The sequence below is a fragment of the Panulirus ornatus genome, chromosome 22 (assembly GCF_036320965.1).
Source record: "Panulirus ornatus isolate Po-2019 chromosome 22, ASM3632096v1, whole genome shotgun sequence".
Lineage (NCBI taxonomy): Eukaryota > Metazoa > Arthropoda > Malacostraca > Decapoda > Palinuridae > Panulirus > Panulirus ornatus.
In genome coordinates, this window is record NC_092245.1 from 7,316,562 (window position 1) to 7,337,630 (window position 21,069).

Consider the following 21,069-nt stretch of genomic DNA (forward strand, 5'->3'; position numbering starts at 1 on the left):
TCCATGTCAGCATCCTCCACCTACACATGTCAAAGTGACTTATCACAATATCCAACTCTTTCTCTGATTTAGCTGTAAAAAAAATAATCATATGCATACAGTGATTGTAGCAACTTCATTTCATTGTATTTCAGTAGTGAACTATCATCATTCCACCTCTCATTTAACAAAAAAATCAAAACTTGATCAAATATAGTGAAATTACACAAACTTGGTGCACTCTCACTTGTAATTTAAAGCAATCACCAAACTACTCAGTTCTATCCATTTATCTTTGCATACCTCCTCAAAATATCACTTTTAAAAGTAAACAATCCAAAACCATCAAAAGGCTACAAGATTCAAAAGTATAGTGAAAACTAAGGGCAAAGAAAAACTCCAAAAAATAAATGAGTATATCCATTTACAAATGTACAGCGTCTAACACCACATACCACAACATATATTTCAGGATATAGTACATAAAGGTGCCTCTGACGTTTTACCTTCTTTCTGCTCCTTGCATTTCAAAGAAAGGTAAGAGATCTGAAAAAGCAAAAATATTCAGTGTCAACAATTTGAAGATGTTCCAAATAAAAATAATTCTATTTCAAACCAAGTTAAAACTACACAAAGCAAAAGGTGACGTACACAGAAAAAAAGGAAACCAATGTTCTGTATCAGTACAACTATCTAAGTTAGTCTCTGTACTTCAGTTAATCTCAGGATCTCACAATGCACAGATATATCACAGTGTGTCCAGTTGTTAGGTCAAGTGAGGTTACAGCATGACCATCTACAGACAAGTGTTTCTCTCACATTTAAGTCTTTCTTTACTCTTATTTACCTTCTCAGTTTTTAGTGTAATTTTTCATAATGCCACCAGCTACTAACTACCCCTTGTACATCCTGTGGTTGGTGTTTTATTAAAGACTTTATAATAATGGATTTAGATGGACATTACGAAGATTGTATGTTCTGTATGTCATAACAATCAAAGATAAGATTAAACAAAGTTATATACATGAAATTAAGGCTGCTCTCAATGCCTTTATTTGCAGGAAATTTATTATTCAGGGACACTATAAAGACACTGAAAATGTGACACTATGACTTTACCATCACTACCTCTTCCATAGTGCCTGCTTCCCTCCTCCTATCTCCCTCACCATCCTGGTTCACCCCGTCTCTGCTCACATCTTCCCTCCCACACCCATTCAGCACACACTGCCTACCCCATTCACACCTTTCCCCACAACTTATGCTCACCTTAAATAAAACCCACTGCCTGCTCCATCAGCCCCCTTAAACCTAAACCTCAGCCCCTTCCTGCAACCTCCTCTCACCCCCACCTAAACTCAGTTCCTTCCCTACACCAAGGTCCTGAGGAAAAAAATCCCTCTCTCACCTTACTCCCTTAACCACCTCCAGGGTCATGTCACACCTCTAACACCTGCCCAGACATTCCCCTCCCCTTTCCTCATGAAAGGGAAACCCTCCTCCCTTTGGCTCCACTCGTGAGCAATTGCTATACTGCATTTGGTGACCTGAAAGAAATAGTACTAATGACAGTTCCATAATTCTAGGAGATTTACTGATTGGAAATCTGGTTTAACATGGCATAGAACTCAAGCTAAAACAATAGACCAAGTTTACCCAGGTGCTAAAATTTCCAATATAAACAAAAGCTAAAGGAGATTAAAGTACTAGCCAAAAAATTAATTTGTGGTGAATTTTGGGAACAATGATGTTTACCAAAAGAAAGTTACTTCGAGAGGTTATCACCGAAGAATACGAGCTGACCTGAAAGACAGCCTAGGTAAGTAATATCATCATAATCAGCACTCTTCCTCCTCAAAAAGTAGGTCTCTAAGCCATAAGAAGAGCATTGTATTATGAGTGAATGGTACACTTAAACATACCATCAAAAGTTGGGACATTTTATGGAAGAATTTGTTTTTTTATTTTTTCACAAAAACTATTCATGATATGTTCATGAATTCTATGAAAGAACTTCTTCACATTACAACTTTATACCAGAAAAAAATCAGCATCAATTAATATTTTAAATTTGGTGGAAACGAGGCTCTTAAAGTGTCTGTGCAAAGATGCTAACAAAGGCTTTGTAAACCCATGGATCTACTTCCAAGGAGGAGATTTTACAGTAGAGATGGCAGTCACCTTAGCAATGAAGGCTCCAAACTCTAAGCTGTAGAAATCAAAGATCAACCTTTCTTATAATTGCAGTGGAAAAATATTTGTTGAGGCAGGGAGGAGGTTGGTCAGTCAACCACATGGCACAGGCAAGTGGAGTCAGGTCTGTTTATGTTTATATGTCATGCAGGTGAGTTCCAGTCCTTACAACAAGAGCAAATGATAGGGAGGGGTGGGTGTTGGGAGTTTGCTAAACCTCAGTCTAGGAATAGCCAGTCAATCATAACTACAACTTCATGACCAAAATAACACAAGGAAATTAAATGGACTTTATATGAGTTCACTCTGAAACAAAATAGCTTAACCACTGTTTGGCAAACACTGAACGCACCGATGTCCCTGAATTAACACAACATTTCTAAACAGGAAAAATAACAATCTGATTGGCAAGACTTGCTAGACTTTAAATGATTTGTATGGGCTAGAAAAGGTTGATGAGGCAGAACTAAAATCATACTTAAAACCCATTGAAATTCAGACTCTGCTGTTGAACATGTGTGTTCAACTTAGCACATAATTTACCAAAATTTACATATATGTTAAATATGGATGCAGTCAGCCAGCAGATATTGACATTGTCATGTACAAGAGTTTGTAATGAGCAATGTCATGTACAAGAGTTTGTACTGAGCAATAACAGACTGAAATTCGATCTCTGAGGAAGAATTTAGTCTCCTAAAAATCAACTGGCAAACTATTTTAGATGCAAAAAAGTGAATCTGCTAGATTATCAACTTTCTCAAAATAATTTTCTTCATCAAACTGTAACAGAGCTATGGAGAGAAGCAAATACACCTGCTCTAGTTCTTGCATCCCAGTTGTTCCTATTAACTAGTACTCATGTTGGAGAACATAAGGTATATGAGACCATAACATAGGTATGATATACATCTCTAAACCCATTCCATCAAAAACAGTATAATTATGCGTAACTTCAAAGAGGTAGATTTGAATGAGGTGTGCAATGCATTAATGTGAAGAGTCTCATCCTTGTTGTTTCATGCTCAGAAGAATTATGGACATGTCCTAAGCATAAGTTTATGCATGAACAAGACACATTTGTTCATATGCATAACAGAAACAATAAAATCAACAATAACGAGAATGGTATTCCTCAGACATTGCAAGAGCTGTAAAACACTGAAATAAACTATACAAGCTTAAGAAAATACGCAAAGATATTGCAAAACAATATAAAATGATTTTATGCACACAAGATGAAATTAAACATAGCTTTAAATTATTTTCATGAAAAGAAACAAATAATACAAAAAGAAATGTCACTACAGGGCACAAAATGTTATATTATCACAATCCAGGAAAGTTTTCAAACCTGGGCAGTTGCTCCATTTATACAAAGGATTGATCCATCCTTGTATAAAGTACTGCTGCCATATCTAAGGGGGTTCTTGCTCTGCAAGTTCTAGAAGTACTGAGGGATGTGTTGAAAGAGAGGTCATCATCAGGGACAATGAAAATAGGTATGTCTGATAATACAGTAGTCCCAGGGATGTACTGATGCAAGGCATAGGCTATATATGAGGATGTGCTTAGCACTGGTTGCAGATTTGAGTGAGAAACTGCAGAAGTTGAAGACTGAACCAAGGAGTATGTGTGAAAGGAGGACACAGAGAGTAAATATGAATAGGAGCAAAGTTATTAGGCTTTGTAGTACAGAAAGACAGGTGAGTTGGGGTATGAGTTTGTATGAAGAAACTACGGGAAGTGAAGTTTTTGATACCTGGGAATGGATATGCCAGCAAATGGAGCTTTGAAAGCAGAGACATAGGGTAGGTAAGGGGGAAAAGCTTCTGGAAACATTGAAGGATACATGGAAAGAGAGGTTATTATCAGGAAGATGAAAATGTGATGTTTGTGGATACAGTAGTCCCAACAATATCTTGCTAATGCAGGATATGGCAAACTAGTATGATAGAAAGAAAATAATAATAATTAAATTAACCACATAACATCTGTGATGGCAGGAGGACGTAGAGAGTAAATATGAATAGGAGCTAAGTTATTAGGCTTTGCAGTACAGAAAGACAAGCGAGTTGGGGTATGAGTTTGTATGAAGAAACTACGGGAAGTGAAGTTTTTGATACCTGAGAATGGATATGCCAGCAAATGGAGCTTTGAAAGCAGAGACATAGGGTAGGTAAGGGGGAAAAGCTTCTGGAAACATTAAAGGATACATGGAAAGAGAGGTTATTATCAGGAGGATGAAAACGTGATATTTGAAGATACAGTAGTCCCAACAATGTCTTGCTAATGCAGGATATGGCAAACTAGTATGATAGAAAGAAAATAATAATAATTAAATTAACCACACAAGTATTATTTTCATTTTTTTTATTTTGCTTTCTCGCTCTCTCCCGCATCAGCGAGAGAGCACAAGGAAACAGACGAAAAGAATGGCCCGACCCACCCATATACACATGTATATACATACATGTACACACACGCAAATATACATACCTATACATCTCAACGTATACATATATACACACACATACATATACATATATACACATGTACATAATTCATACTGTCTGCCTTTATTCATTCCCATCGCCACCCCGCCACACATGAAATAACCACCCCCTCCCCCCAAATGTGCCCGAGGTAGCGCTAGGAAAAGACAACAAAGGTCACTTTCGTTCACACTCAGTCTCTAGCTGTCATGTAATAATGCACCAAAACCACAGCTCCCTTTCCACATCCAGGCTCCACAGAACTTTCCATGGTTTACCCCAGACGCTTCACATGCCCTGGTTCAATCCACTGACAGCACGTCGACCCCGGTATACCACATCGTTCCAATTCACTCTATTCCTTAAACACCTTTCACCCATGTTCAGGCCCCGATCACTCAAAATCTTTTTCATTCCATCTTTCCATCTCCAATTTGGTCTCCCACTTCTCGTCATTCCCTCCACCTCTGACACATATATCCTCTTGGTCAATCCTTCCTCACTCATTCTCTCCGTGTGACCAAACCATTTCAAAACACCCTCTTCTGCTCTCTCAACCACACTCTTTTTATTACCACAAATCTCTCTTACCCTATTATTACTTACTCGATCAAACCACCTCACACCACATATTGTCCTCAAACATCTCATTTCCAGCACATCCATCCTCCTCCGCACAACTCTATCCATAGCCCACACCTCACAACCATACAACATTGTTGGAACCACTATTCCTTCAAACATACCCATTTTTGCTTTCCGAGATAATGTTCTCGACTTCCACACATTCTTCAAGGCTCCCAGAACTTTCGCCCTCTCCCCCACCCTATGATTCACTTCCGTTTCCATGGTTCCATCCGTTTTAGATATCTGGGAGATATCTAAAACACTTCACTTCCTCCAGTTTTTCTCCATTCAAACTTACCTCCCAGATGACTTGTCCCTCAACCCTACTGTACCTAATAACCTTGCTCTTATTCACATTTACTCTCAGCTTTCTTCTTTCACACACTTTACCAAACTCAGTCACCAGCTTCTGCAGTTTCTCACTGGAATCAGCCACCAGCGCTGTATCATCAGCAACAACAACTGACTCACTTCCCAAGCTCTTTCATCCACAACAGACTGCATACTTGCCCCTCTTTCCAAAACTCTTGCATTCACCTCCCTAACAACCTCATCCATAAACAAATTAAACAACCATGGAGACATCACACACCCCTGCCACAAACCTACATTCACTGAGAATCCAATCACTTTCCTCTCTTCCTACACGTACACATGCCTTAATCCACGATAAAACTTTTCACTGCTTCTAACAACTTGCCTCCCACACCATATATTCTTAATACCTTCCACATAGCATTTCTCACATACATTCTTCAAAGCAAACACCTGATCCACACATCCTCTACCACTTCTGAAACCACACTGCTCTTCCCCAATCTGATGCTCTGTACATGCCTTCACCCTCTCAATCAATACCCTCCCATATAATTTCCCAGGAGTACTCAACAAACTTATACCTCTGTAATTTGAGCACTCACTTTTATCCCCTTTGCCTTTGTACAATGGCACTATGCAAGCATAACGGCAATCCTCAGGCACCTCACCATGAGTCATACATACATTAAATAACCTTACCAACCAGTCAACAATACAGTCACCCCCTTTTTTAATAAATTCCACTGTAATACAATCCAAACCCGCTGCCTTGCCGGCTTTCATCTTCCGCAAAGCTTTTACTACCTCTTCTCTGTTTACCAAATCATTCTCCCTAGCCCTCTCACTTTGCACACCACCTCGACCAAAACACCCTATATCTGCCACTCCATCATCAAACACATTCAACAAACCTTCAAAATACTCACTCCATCTCCTTCTCACATCACCACTACTTGTTATCACCTCCCCATCAGCCCCCTTCACTGAAGTTCCCATTTGTTCCCTTGTCTTACGCACTTTATTTCCCTCCTTCCAAAACATCTTTTTATTCTCCCTAAAATTTAATGATACTCTCTCACCCCAACTCTCATTTGCCCTCTTTGCCACCTCTTGCACCTTTCTCTTGACCTCCTGCCTCTTTCTTTTATACATCTCCCACTCACTTGCATTATTTCCCTGCAAAAATCGTCCAAATGCCTCTCTCTTCTCTTTTACTAATAATCTTACTTCTTCATCCACCACTCACTACCCTATCTAATCTGCCCATCTCTCACGCTTCTCATGCAACGAGCATCTTTTGCGCAAACCATCTCTGATTCCCTAAATACATCCCATTCCTCCCCCACTCCCTTTATATCCTTTGTTCTCACCTTTTTCCAGTCTGTACTCAGTCTCTCCTGGTACTTCCTCATACAAGTCTCCTTCCCAAGCTCACTTACTTTCACCACTCTTTTCACCCCAATATTCTCTCTTCTTTTCTGAAAACCTCTACAAATTTTCCCCTTCACCTCCACAAGATAATGATCAGACATCCCTCCAGTTGCACCTCTCAGCACATTAACATCCAAAAGTCTCTCATGCGCCTATCAATCAACACGTAATCCAATAACACTCTCTGGCCATCTCTCCTACTTACATATGTATACTTATGTATATCTCTCTTTTTAAACCAGGTATTCCCAATCACCAGTCCTTTTTCAGCACATAAATCTACAAGCTCTTCACCATTTCCATTTACAACACTGAACACCCCATGTACACCAATTATTCCCTCAACTGCCACATTACTCACCTTTGCATTCAAATCAAGCATCACTATAACCCGGTCTCGTACATCAAAACTACTAACACACTCACTCACCTGCTCCCAAAACACTTGCCTCTCATGATCTTTCTTCTCATGCCCAGGTGCATATGCACCAATAATCACCCATCTCTCTCCATCCACTTTCAGTTTTACCCATATCAATCTAGAGTTTACTTTCTTACACTCTATCACATACTCCCACCACTCCTGTTTCAGGAATAGTGCTACTCCTTCCCTTGCTCTTGTCCTTTTACTAACCCCTGACTTTACTCCTAAGACATTCCCAAACCACTCTTCCCCTTTACTCTTGAGCTTCAAGTCACTCAGAACCAAAACATCCAGGCTCCTTCCCTCAAACATACTACCCATCTCTCCTTTTTTCTCATCTTAGTTACATCCACACACATTTAGACAACCCAATCTGAGCCTTCGAGGAGGATGAGCACTCCCTGCATGACTCCTTCTTCTGTTTCCCTTTTTAGAAAGTTGAAATACATGGAGGGGAGGGTTTCCAGCCCCCTGCTCCCGTCCCCTTTAGTCGCCTTCTACAACACATGAGGAATGCATGAGAGTATTCTTTCTCCCCTATCCCCAGGGATAAAAAATTTATGATATACTGTCCTCACTTTATGAAGGATCACAAAACATGATTTGGTTCTAAAGCATGGAACTTACTTCTACCAGTCATTTTTTATAGGCAGTCAAAATTCACTATTATGAGGGAGTATGCATTAGAAAGTGCATCAAAACTTCAGTGAGGGTTGGCAGGTGCAGTAAACGAGGGTTTTGGGTGGAGTGTATTAAGTTCATGCTTGGGGGTCAGTCTCACGGTTACCACCATTGTGCGGATCTGTGCTACTTGTGTGATTTGGGTATGCTGGCTAGTGTGATTTTCCCGCAACCCTGTGTTGTGTTGTTAATACAGCATCCCCAGAACAAGCAGTTAAACAAAAGAGAACCTCTCTGACCTTTGAAACAAAGCTAGAAATCTTACATGCAAATGCTGGTGAAGGAGCATTAGTGCTTGGGGATGCATACAACCTGGGTAAATCTACAGTCCGCAACATAAGAAAAAATGCAAAGGAAATTCGAAGTGTTATGGTCCACTCTGCTCCACTGCCAAGGTGGAGATGATGAAAATGCTCACAATAAACATAGAGCATGAGGTGAAGAAGCAGACCAGCCATATACCCTTCAGCTTAGGTCTAAAGATCCAAAGAATTATGAGCGTTTATATAAACATGACAATGTAGCTAAGCCAAAGCCATTTCAATGCATGTAACAGGATGGCTAGATAAGTAGGCTTGACATCAGAAGCTACATAATGTAGGTAACAGGAGAATCCACCAGCACTCACCACAAAGCAGCTGTACACATCCCATTATTCTTTGTGAGTCTACTGATTTGCTACGTGTAATTTCTCTTTGTGCGAGGTTTTCGCAGAACATAACCCTTGCATAAAGCGAGGGATGGGTCTATCAATGGTAAGTAGTCTAACTGGGTAATGTAGTGTTACATGGGTGATGTGATGTGAGTGTGAGGTCATCTCTTACCAGACCCCACCTGACTGATTTTACACCATGAGTGAAAAGTCAACTTTGGCAAGGCTGTATCTTTGTCAGTTATCAAAACAGTACAGTTTCATCAAAGAACTTTTCACTTCAAAGGAGTCAATTTTGTCCATGTTACTGAGTGTAATGCAACCTTGAAGCTTTAGGAGTCCCTAGAATCAGGTTCTGGGGCCATATAATAATAATTAACATTAGAGTGTGGCCTTATGGAGGTTTTTGGGAGGCCATGCTGGAAGAAAATGAAGAGGGTTGGATAAAGAACAGCTTCTTGGGCAGCAGGTGAAGCCATCATGAATGACAATGTCTTGTTGGCCAGCTATGAAATTATTAAGTCCACTTTTGTCATTTTTGTGGAAGGTGGTGTCAAGTATCTCTTGTGTGAGGATATGTTGGGGAACTGTGTCACATGCTTTGTATATGTCTACTTCCACTAAACAGAGTGTGTGTGTGTGTGGGTGGGTGGGGGGACAAAGATGATGATGCCATCACAGATGTGTTGTGTGCCATCCAGGAGTAGTGTAGTAGTGATTGACTAGGCCTAAAGCCAATACACTTATATTTACATTTACTAAACTTTCAGTTTACATGTGTAATTTTTTATTACAATGGCACCAGCTGCTTGCTTCCCATGACCATCCTGTGGTCTAGGTTTTAGTAAGGATTTTATGATAATAGGACCAAGATTGCTTGTTCTGCATAAATCATGATAATTTGCAAAAAAAAAAAAAAAAAAGGGTTAAACAAACTGATTTAAGTGAAATTAAGGAGCTTTCAAGCCTTAACTGTGGAAAAATTAATACTCAGAGGTGAGATACAACATTTGGAATTGGTGCACCATGACCTAACCCTCACTACCTACACCCCAACGCCAACTTTCCCCTGCCATCCTAGTCTACCCCTTCTTCGTTCTAACCCTCCCCACACAACCTGCCATCACGCACCCATTCAGTGCTCACTGCCTGCCCCAACCCTCCCCCACTAATATCCTTCCCATCCAACCTATGCCCCCACAGCCTGTCCTAAACCTCAGGTCCCCCATTGTGTTATCTCATCTCACCACCATCTAAACTCCTCTAACCCTCAATCAAGCTCCCAGTTCCATCCCTCCAAGTTTACATCACTCCTCAACCATCCTCCTCCTTCCTCATGAGACCCCCCCCCCCCTCTCTCTCTCTCTCTCATCTCTCTCAACCCCTGTCAACCCCTCTTATGAGCAACTTGCAAGAAAAGAGCGAAGACGACCATTCCGTGATTAAAGCAGATTTGCTGGTCAGAAATCTGGGTAAATACATGGCAGGGAATTCAAGAGCCACATGAACAGTTCATGTCAACCCTAGTGCCAAATTTCCCACATCAAACAAAAAATTAAAGACATTAAAGTACCAACTAAAAAGTCAAGTTTAGAGGTGAATGGTGGGAGCAACGACATTGACCTTAAGAATTCATATTAAACAGTTATTATAGATGAATGTAACGAGATGATTAGCAATCTGAAAGAACGATCGGATAACAATCTCATAGTTAACACTACCCTGAGACATACTGTAGGTAACGACACTCTTAGTAGAGTCCGAGATGTAAATGAAAGAGTGAAATGCCAGTGCACAGGTGCTAGCATTGGCTTTGTAGACCCATGACTTGACTTTCGGGGAGATAAGAGGATTATACAGCAGACAGCATTCACCTTATCAAAATGGGACAGAACTTTTAGCTGTGCAAATCAAAGATCAAATTGCCTTACAACTGCAAGGAAAAATTTTTTGTTTAGGCCCAGTAGAGGTCAGCATGTTGACCACATCAAACAGGCAGTTGAGGTGAGGTCAGATCAGGTCATATTACATGTCACGTGAGGGAGGTCAGATTAAGTCCCCTTCCCATCCCACCAGACAGTGGAGATGACAACGACGACGGGGGGCTCATGGGGGGATCATCACACAGTCTAACAGTAGGCAATCACCAAATTAAACCACCAGTCTCACAGAGAAATCACTTGAAGAAATTATATGGACTTTACATGAATATACGATCATTCCAAAAAAAAAGAGCTGAATTGACCTGTTTGGTAAACAGTGAACACATTGATATAACTGATTTAAAAGAAACATTTCTAATAAAAAAAAGCAATGATATGATTAGAGAGTACAATCTGCCACACAATAAATCATTTGTCTAACAATAGGCAGTCACCAAATTATACCACCAGTCTCATAGAGAAATCACTTGAAGAAAGTATATGGACTTTACATGAATAAAGATCATTCCGAAACAAAAGGGATGAATAGCCCCATTTGGTAAACACTGAACATAATGATATAACTGATTTAACAGAAACATTTCTGATCACAAAAAAACAATGATTTGATTAGCGAGTACAATCTGCCACACAATAAATAATTTGTAAGGGATAAAGAGTGTCAAGGAGATGGAACTTCACTCTATGTAAAATCTTACCAAAAACCCCATCAAAATTCAGATTACTACATCTCCTGCTGTTAAACACGTGTGTTTAGATTCGCATATAATTTTCCAAACCTTACATAAACATTGTATATAAACACCCTAGTCAGCTAGCTGATATTGACACTGTCATGTCCAAGAGTTTATAACAGGCAATATGGGATAAAGACTCAATCATTCTTGGAGATTTTATTTATTTATTTTCATTAGACTTTGTCGCTGTCTCCCGCGTTAGCGAGGTAGCGCAAGGAAACAGACGAAAGAATGGCTCAACCCACCTACATACACATCCACACACACACATATACATATCCTATACATTTCAATGTATACATATATATACATACACAAACATATATATATATATACACTTTTTTTATATACTTTGTCGCTGTCTCCCGCGTTAGCGAGGTAGCGCAAGGAAACAGATGAAAGAATGGCCCAACCCACCCACAAATACATGTATATACATACACATCCACACACACACATATACATACCTATACATTTCAACGTATACATATATATACATACACAAACATATACATATATACACTTTTTTTTTATACTTTGTCGCTGTCTCCCGCATTAGCAAGGTAGTGCAAGGAAACAGACAAACGAATGACCCAACCCACCCACATACACATGTATATACATACACATCCACACACGCACATATACATATCTATACATCTCAACGTACACATATATATACACACACAGATATATACATATGTACACATGCACATAATTCATACTCTCTGCCCTTATTCATTCCCGTCGCCACCCCACCACACATGAAATGAAAACCCACTCCCCCAGCATGTGAGCGAGGTAGCGCTAAGAAAAGACAACAAAGGCCACATTCGTTCCCCCTCAGTCTCTAGCTGTCATGTATAATGCACCAAAACCACAGCTCCCTTTCCACATCCAGGCCCCACAGAACTTTCCATGGTTTACCCCAGACGCTTCACATGCCTTGGTTCAATCCAATGACAGTACGTTGACCCTGGTATACCACATTGTTCCAATTCACTCTATTCCTTGCATGCCTTTCACCCTCCTGCATGTTCAGGCCCCGATCACTCAAAATCTTTTTCACTCCATCTTTTTCTATCTCCAATTTGGTCTCCCACTTCTTCTCGTTCCCTCCACCTCTGACACATATATCCTTTTTGTCAATCTTTCCTCACCCATTTCTCCCCATATCCTCTTTGTCAATCTTTCCTCACCCCATTCTCTCCATGTGACCAAACCATTTCAAAACATCCTCTTCTGCTCTCTCAACCACACTTTTTATTACCACACATCTCTCTTACCCTTTCATTACTTACTCGATCAAACAACCTCACACCACATATTGTCCTCAAACATCTCATTTTCAGCACATCCATCCTCCTCCGCACAACTCTATCTATAGCCCAAACCTCGCAACCATACAACATTGTTGGAACCACTATTCCTTCAAACATACCCATTTTTGCTTTCCAAGATAACGTTCTCAACTTCCACACATTTTTCAATGCTCCTAGAACTTTCACCCCCTCTCCAACCCTATGATTCACTTCTGCTTCCATGGTTCCATCCGCTGCCAAATCCACTCCCAGATATCTAAAACACTTCACTTCCTCCAGTTTTTCTCCATTCAAACCTACCTCCCAGTTGACTTGTTCCTCAACCCTACTGCACCTAATAACCTTGCTCTTATTCACATTTACTCTCAGCTTTCTTCTTTCACACACTTTACCAAACTCAGTCACCAGCTTCTACAGTTTCTCACAAGAATCAGCCACCAGCGCTGTATTGTCAGCTAACAACAACTGACTCACTTCCCAAGCTCTCTCATCCACAACAAACTGCATACTTGCCCCTCTTTCCAAAACTCTTGCACTCACCTCCCTAACAACCCCCCCCACCCCCCCAACAAATTAAACAACCCTGGAGACATCACGTGCCCCTGCCGCAAACCTACATTCACTGAGAACCAATCACTTTCCTCTCTTCCTACACGTACACATGCCTTACATCCTCAATAAAAATTTTTCACTGCTTCTAACAACTTACCTCCCACACCATATATTCTTAATACCTTCCATAGAGCATCTCTATCAACTCTTATCATATGCCTTCTCCAGATCCATAAATGCTACATACAAATCCATTTGCTTTTCTAAGTATTTCTCACATACATTTTTCAAAGCAAACACCTGGTCCACACATCCTCTTCAAATTCTGAAACCACACTGCTCTTCCCCAACCTGATGCTCTGTACATGCCTTCACCCTCTCAATCAATACCCTCCCATATAATTTCCCAGGAATACTCAACAAACTTATACCTCTGTAATTTGAGCACTCACTCTTATCCCCTTAGCCTTTGTACAATGGCACTATGCAAGCATTCCGCCAGTCCTCAGGCACCTCACAATAAGTAATACATACATTAGATAAGATTACCAGCCTGTCAACAATACAGTCACCCCCTTTTTAATAAATCTCACTACAATACCATCCAAACTTGCTGCCTTGCCGGCTTTCATCTTCCGCAAAGCTTTTACTACCTCATCTCTGTTTACCAAATCATTCTCCCTAACCTTCTCACACTGCACACCACCTTGACCAAAACACCCTATATCTGCCACTCTATCATCAATCACATTCAACAAACCTTCAAAATACTCACTCCATCTCCTTCTCACATCACCACTACTTGTTATCACCTCCCCATTTGCCCCCTTCACTGATGTTCCCATTTGTTCCCTTGTCTTACACACTATATTTACCTCCTTCCAAAACATCTTTGTATTTTCCCCAAAATTTAATGATACTCTCTCATCCCAACTCTCATTTGCCCTCTTTTTTGCCTCTTGCACCTTTCTCTTGACCTCCTGTCTCTTTCTTTTATACATCTCCCACTCATTTGCATTATTTCCCTGCAAAAATTGTCCACATGGCTCTCTCTTCTCTTTCACTAATAATCTTACTTCTTCATCCCACCACTTACTACCCTTTCTAATCTGCCAACCTCCCAAGCTTCTCATGCCATAAGCATCTTTTGCACAAGCCATCAACGCTTCCCTAAATACATCCCATTCCTCCCCCACTCCCCTTGCGTCCTTTGTTCTCACCTTTTTTCACTCTGTATTGTCTCTCCTGGTACTTCCTCAAACAAGTCTCCTTCCCAAACTCACTTACTCTCACCACTCTTTTCACCCCCAACATTCTCTCTTCTTTTCTGAAAACCTCTACAAATCTTCACCTTAGCTTCCACAAGATAATGATCAGACATCCCTCCAGTTGCACCTCTCAGCACATTAACATTCAAAAGTCTCTCTTTCGCGTGCCTATCAATTAACACGTAATCCAATAACACTCTCTGGCCATCTCTCCAACTTACATACGTATACTTATGTATATCTCTCTTTTTAAACCAGGTATTCCCAATCACAAGTCCTTTTTTAGCACATAAATCTACAAGCTCTTCACCATTTCCATTTACAACTCTGAACACCCCATGTATACCAATTATTCCCTCAAATGCCACATTACTCACCTTTGCATTCAAATCACGCATCACTATAACCCGGTCTCATGCATCAAAACTACTAACACACTCACTGACCTGCTCCCAAAACACTTGCCTCACATGATCTTTCTTCTCATGCCCAGGTGCATATGCACCAATAATCACCCATCCCTCTCCATCCACTTTCAGTTTTACCCATATCAGTCTAGAGTTTACTTTCTTACACTCTTATCACATACTCCCACTACTCCTGTTTCAGGGGTAGTGCTACTCCTTCCCTTGCTCTTGTCCTCTCCCTAACCCCTGACTTTACTCCCAAGACATTCCCAAACCACTCTTCCCCTTTACCCTTGAGCTTCGTTTCACTCAGAGCCAAAACATCCAGGTTCCTTTCCTCAAACATACAACCTACCTCTCCTTTTTTCTCATCTTAGTTACATCCACACACATTTAGACACCCCAATATACACATGTACATAATTCATACTTGCTGCCTTCATTCATTCCCGTAGCCACCCTGCCACACATGGAATGACACCCCCCCTTCCCCTGCATGTGCGCAAGGTAGCGCCAGGAAAAGACAACATGAGACCAGGTTATAGTGATGAGTGATTTGAATGCAAAGATTTAGTAATGTGGCAGTTGAGGGAATAATTGGTGTACATGGGGTGTTCAGTGTTGTAAATGGAAATGGTGAAGAGCTTGTAGATTTATGTGCTGAGAAAGGACTGGTGATTGGGAATATCTGGTTTAAAAAGAAAGATATACATAAGTATATGTGTGTAAGTAGGAGAGATGGCCAGAGAGCATTATTGGATTACGTGTGAATTGATAGGCGCGCGAAAGAGAGACTTTTGGATGTTAATGTGCTGAGAGGTGCAACTGGAGGGATGTCTGATCATTATCTTGTGGAGGCTAAGGTGAAGGTTTGAAGAGGTTTTCAGAAAAGAAGAGAGAATGCTGGGGTGAAAAGAGTGGTGAGAGTAAGTGAGCTTGGGAAGGAGACTTGTTTGAGGAAGTACCAGGAGAGACTGAGTACAGAATGTAAAAAGGTGAGAACAAAGGACGTAAGGGGAGTGGGGAGGAATGGGATGTATTTAGGGAAGCAGTGATGGCTTGTGCAAGAGATGCTTGTGGCATGAGAAGCATGGGAAGTGGGAAGATTAGAAAGGGTAGTGAGTGGTGGGATGAAGAAGTAAGATTATTAGTGAAACAGAAGAGATCAGCATTTGGACGATTTTTGCAAGGAAATAATGCAAATTAGTGGGAGATGTATAAAGGAAAGAGGCAAGAGGTCAAGAGAAAGGTGCAAGAGGTGAAAAAGAGGGCAAGTGAGAGATGGGGTGAGAGAGTATCATTAAATTTTAGGGAGAATAAAATGATATTTTGGAGGGAGGTAAATAAAGTGCATAAGACAAGGGAACAAATGGGAGCTTCAGTGAAGGGGGCTAATGGGGAGGTGATAACAAGTAGTGGTGATGTGAGAAGGAGATGGAGTGAGTATTTTGAAGGTTTGTTGAATATGTTTGATGATAGAGTGGCAGATATAAGGTGTTTTGGTCGAGGTGGGGTGCAAAGTGAGAGGGTTAGGGAAAATAATTTGGTAAACAGAGAAGAGGTAGTAAAAGCTTTGTGGAAGATGACAGCCGGCAAAGCAGCAGGTTTGGATGGTATTGCAGTGGAATTTATTAAAAAAGCGGATGACTGTATTGTTGACTGGTTGGTAAGGTTATTTAATGTATGTATGACTCATGGTGAGGTGCCTAAGGATTGGCAGAATGCTTGCATAGTGGCATTGTACAAAGGCAAAGGGGATAAAAGTGAGTGCTCAAATTACAGAGGTATAAGTTTGTTGAGTATTCCTGGGAAATTATATGGGAGGGTATTGATTGAGAGGGTGAAGGCATGTACAGAGCAACAGATTGGGGTAAAGCAGTGTGGTTTCAGAAGTGGTAGAAGATGTGTGGATCAGGTGTTTGCTTTGAAGAATGTATGTGAGAAATACTTAGAAAAGCAAATGGATTTGTATGTAGCATTTATGGATCTAGAGAAGGCATATGATAGAGTTGATAGAAATCCTCTGTGGAAGGTATTAAGAATATATGGTGTGGGAAGTAAGTTGTTAGAAGCAGTGAAAAGTTTATATCGAGGATGTAAGGCATGTGTACGTGTAGGCAGAGAGGAAAGTGATTGGTTCTCAGTGAATGTAGGTTTATGGCAGGGGTGTGTGATGTCTCCTTGGTTGTTTAATTTGTTTATGGATGGGGTTGTTAGGGAGGTGAATGCAAGAGTTTTGGAAAGAGGGGCAAGTATGCAGTCTGTTATGGATGAGAGAGCTTGGGAAGTGAGTCAGTTGTTGCTCACTGATGATACAGCGCTGGTGGCTGTTTCCGGTGAGAAACTGCAGAAGCTGGTGACTGAGTTTGGTAAAGTGTGTGAAAGAAGAAAGCTGAGAGTAAATGTGAATAACAGTTAGGTTATTAGGTACAGTAGGGTTGAGGGTCAAGTTAATTGGGAGGTAAGTTTGAATGGAGAAAAACTGGAGGAAGTGTAGTGTTTTAGATATCTGGAAGTGGATTTGACAGCGGCTGGAACCATGGAAGCAGAAGTGAATCATAGGGTGGGGGAGGGGGCGAAAATTCTGGGAGCATTGAAGAATGTGTGGAAATCGAGAACATTATCTTGGAAAGCAAAAATGGGTATGTTTGAAGGAATAGTGGCTTCCAACAATGTTATATGGTTGCGAGGCATGGGCTATGGATAGAGTTGTGCAAAGGAGGGTGGATGTGCTGGAAATGAGATGTTTGAGGATAATATGTGGTGTGAGATGGTTTGATCGAGTAAGTAATGATAGGGTAAGAGAGATATGTGATAATAAAAAGAGTGTGGTTGAGAGAGCAGAGAGGGTGTTTTGAAATGGTTTGGTCACATGGAGAGAATGAAAGAGGAAAGATTGACCAAGAGGATATATGTGTCAGAGGTAGAGGGAACAAGAAGTGGGAGACCAAATTGGAGGTGGAAGGATGGAGTGAAAATGATTTTGAGTGATCGAGGCCTGAACATGCAGGAGGGTGAAAGGTATGCAAGGAATAGAGTGAACTGGAATGATGTGGTATACCGGGGTCGACATGCTGTCAATGGATTGAGCCAGGGCATGTGAAGCGTCTAGGGTAAACCATGGAAAGTTCTGTGGGGCCTGGATGTGGAAAGGGAGCTGTGGTTTCGGTGCATTATTACATGACAGCTAGAGACTGAGTGTGAACGAATGTGGCCTTTGTTGTCCTTTCTTAGCGCTACCTCACACACATGAGGGGGGAGGAGGTTGTTATTCCATGTGTGGTGAGGTAGCGTTGGGAATGAATAAAGGCAGACAGTATGAATTATGTACATGTATATATATGTATACGTTGAGGTGTATAGGTATATATATTTGCGTGTGTGGACGTGTATGTATATACATGTGTATGTGGGTGGGTTGGGCCATTCTTTTGTCTGTTTCCTTGCACTACCTCGCTAACATGGGAGACAGCGACAAAGCAAAATAAATATAAAAATAATTAAATAAATATGTAAGTAGGAGAGGTGGTCTGAGTGTTATTGGATTACGTGTTAACTGATAGGCACGTAAAAGAATAACTTTTGGATAATAATGTGCTGAGAGGGGCAACTGGAGGGATGTCTAATCATTATCTTGTGGAGGCGAAGGTGAAGATTTGAAGAGGTTTTCAGAAAAGAGAGAATGTTGGTGTAAAGAGAGTGGGGAGAATAAGTGAGCTTGGAAAGGAGACTTGTGTGAGGAAGTACTAGGAGAGATTGAATGCAGAATGGAAAAAGGAGAGAGCAAATGACGTAAGGTGAGTGGGGGAGGGATGGGATGTATTTAAGGAAGCAGTGATAGTTTGCACAAAAGATGCTTGTGATATGAGAAAGGTGGGAGGTGGACAGATTAGAAAGGGTAGTGAGTGGTGGGATGAAGAAGTAAGATTGTTATTAAAAGAGAAGAGAGAGGCATTTGGATGTTTTATGCAAGGAAGAAGTACAAATGACTGGGAGATTTATAAAAAAAAAAGCAGCAGGAGGTCAAGAGAAAGGTGCAAGAGGTGAAAAACAGGACAAATGAGAGCTGGGGTGAGAGAGTATCATTGAATTTTAGGGGGAATAAAAAGATGTTTTGGAAGGAGGTAAATAAAGTGCGTAAGACAAGAGAATAAATGGGAACAGTGGTGAAGGGGGCTAATGGGGAAGTAATAACAAGCAGTGATGAAGTGAGAAAGAGATGGAGAGAGTATTTTGAAGCTTTGTTGATTGTGTTTGATGATACAGTGGCAGATATAGGGTGTTTTGGTCGAGGTGGTGTGCGAAGTGAGAGGGTCAGGGAGAATGGGATGATAAACAGAGAAGAGGTAGTGAAAGCTTTGCGGAAGATGAAAGCCAGCAAGGCGGCGGGTTTGGATGGTATTGCAGTGAAATTTATTAATAAAAAAAGGGGGTGACTGTGTTGTTGACTGGTTGGTGAGGATATTCAATGTATGTACGGCAGAATGCATGCATAGTGCCAGTGTACAATGGCAAAGGGGATAAAGGTGAGAGTTTAACATATGGAGGGTATTGATTGAGAGGGTAAAGGCATGTACAAAGCATCACATTGGGGAAGAGCAGTGTGGTTTTAGAAGTGGTAGAGGATGTGTGGATCAGGTGTTTGCTTTGAAGAATGTGTGTTAGAAATACTTAGAAAAACAGATGGATTTGTATGTAGCATTTATGGTTCTATAGAAGGCATATGATAGAGTTGATAGAGATGCTCTTTGGAAGGTATTAAGAGTATATGGTGTGGGAGGTAAGTTGCTAGAAGTAGTGAAAAGCTCTTATCAAGGATGTAAGGCATGTGTATGAGCAGGAAGAGAGGAAAGTGATTGGTTCCCAGTGAATGTCGGTTTGTGGCAGGGTTGCATGATGTCTCCATGGTTGTTTAATTTGTTTATGGATGGGGTTGTTAGGGAGGTGAATGCAACAGTTTTGGAGAGAGGAGCAAGTATGCAGTCTGTTAAGGATGAGAGGGCTTGGGAAGTGAGTTTGCTGTTATTTGCTGATGATAGAAAGCTGGTTGCTGACTCAGGTGAGAAACTGCAAAAGCTGGTGACTGAGTTTGGTAAAATTTGTGAAAGAAGAAAGCTGAGAGTAAATGTGAATAAGAGCAGTAGGACTGAGGAACAAGTTAATTGGGATGTAAGTTTGAATGGAGAAAAACTGGAGGAAGTGAAGGTTTTTAAGTATCTGGGAGTGGATTTAGCAGCAGATGGAAGCAGAAGTGAGTCACAGGCTGGGGGAGGGGGCGAAGGTTCTGGGAGTTTAAAGAATGTGTGGAAGGCGAGAACGTTATCTCAGAGAGCAAAAATGGGTATGTTTGAAGGAATAGTGCTTCCAACAAAGTGATATGGTTGTGAGGCAGCTACAGACAGAGTTGTGTAGAGGAGGGTGGATGTGTTGGAAATGAGATGTTTAAGGACAATATGTGGTGTGAGGTGGTTTGATCAAGTAAGTAATGAAAGGGTAAGAGATATGTGTGGTAATAAAAAGTGTGGATGAGAGAGCAGAAGAGGGTGTATTGAAATGGTCTGGTCAAATGGAGAGAATGAGTGAGGAAAGATTGACAAAGGATATATGTGTCAGAGGTGGAGGGAATGAGAAGTAGGAGACCAAATTGGAGGTGGAAGGATGGAATGAAAAAGATTTTAAGCGATCAGGGCCTGAACATACTGGAGGGTGAAAGGTGTGCAAGGAATAGAGTGAATTGGAACGATGTTGTATACCAGAATCAAGATGCTGTCAATGTACTGAACCAGGACATGTGAAGCGTCTGGGGTAAACCATGGAAACTTTTGTGGGGCCTGGATGTGGAAAGGGAGCTGTGGTTTTGGTGCATTACACATGATAGCGAGAGAGAGAAAGAGTGTGAACGAATGCGGCCTTTGTTGTCTTTTCCTACTACCTCACGCGCATGCGCGGGGGGAAGAGGGCACCATTTCATGTATGGCGAAGTGATGACAGGAATGGATGAAGGCAGCAAGTATGAATATGTACATGTGTATGTATGTAT

At 41.0% G+C, this 21,069-nt stretch overlaps 1 protein-coding gene across 2 annotated transcripts in view; it reads right to left on the reverse strand.

The window, feature by feature from the left end:
* Nucleotides 1-386: 386 nt before the first annotated feature.
* LOC139756518 (synaptic plasticity regulator PANTS) overlaps nt 387-21,069 on the reverse strand; it is a 48,158-nt gene continuing 27,475 nt past the window's right edge. For both annotated transcript variants that reach the window (XM_071675991.1, XM_071675992.1), the window contains one exon: nt 387-525. In XM_071675991.1, coding sequence (XP_071532092.1) covers nt 448-525 — 78 coding nt within the window. In that variant the 3' untranslated portion in view covers nt 387-447. The remainder of the gene's footprint in view (nt 526-21,069) is intronic.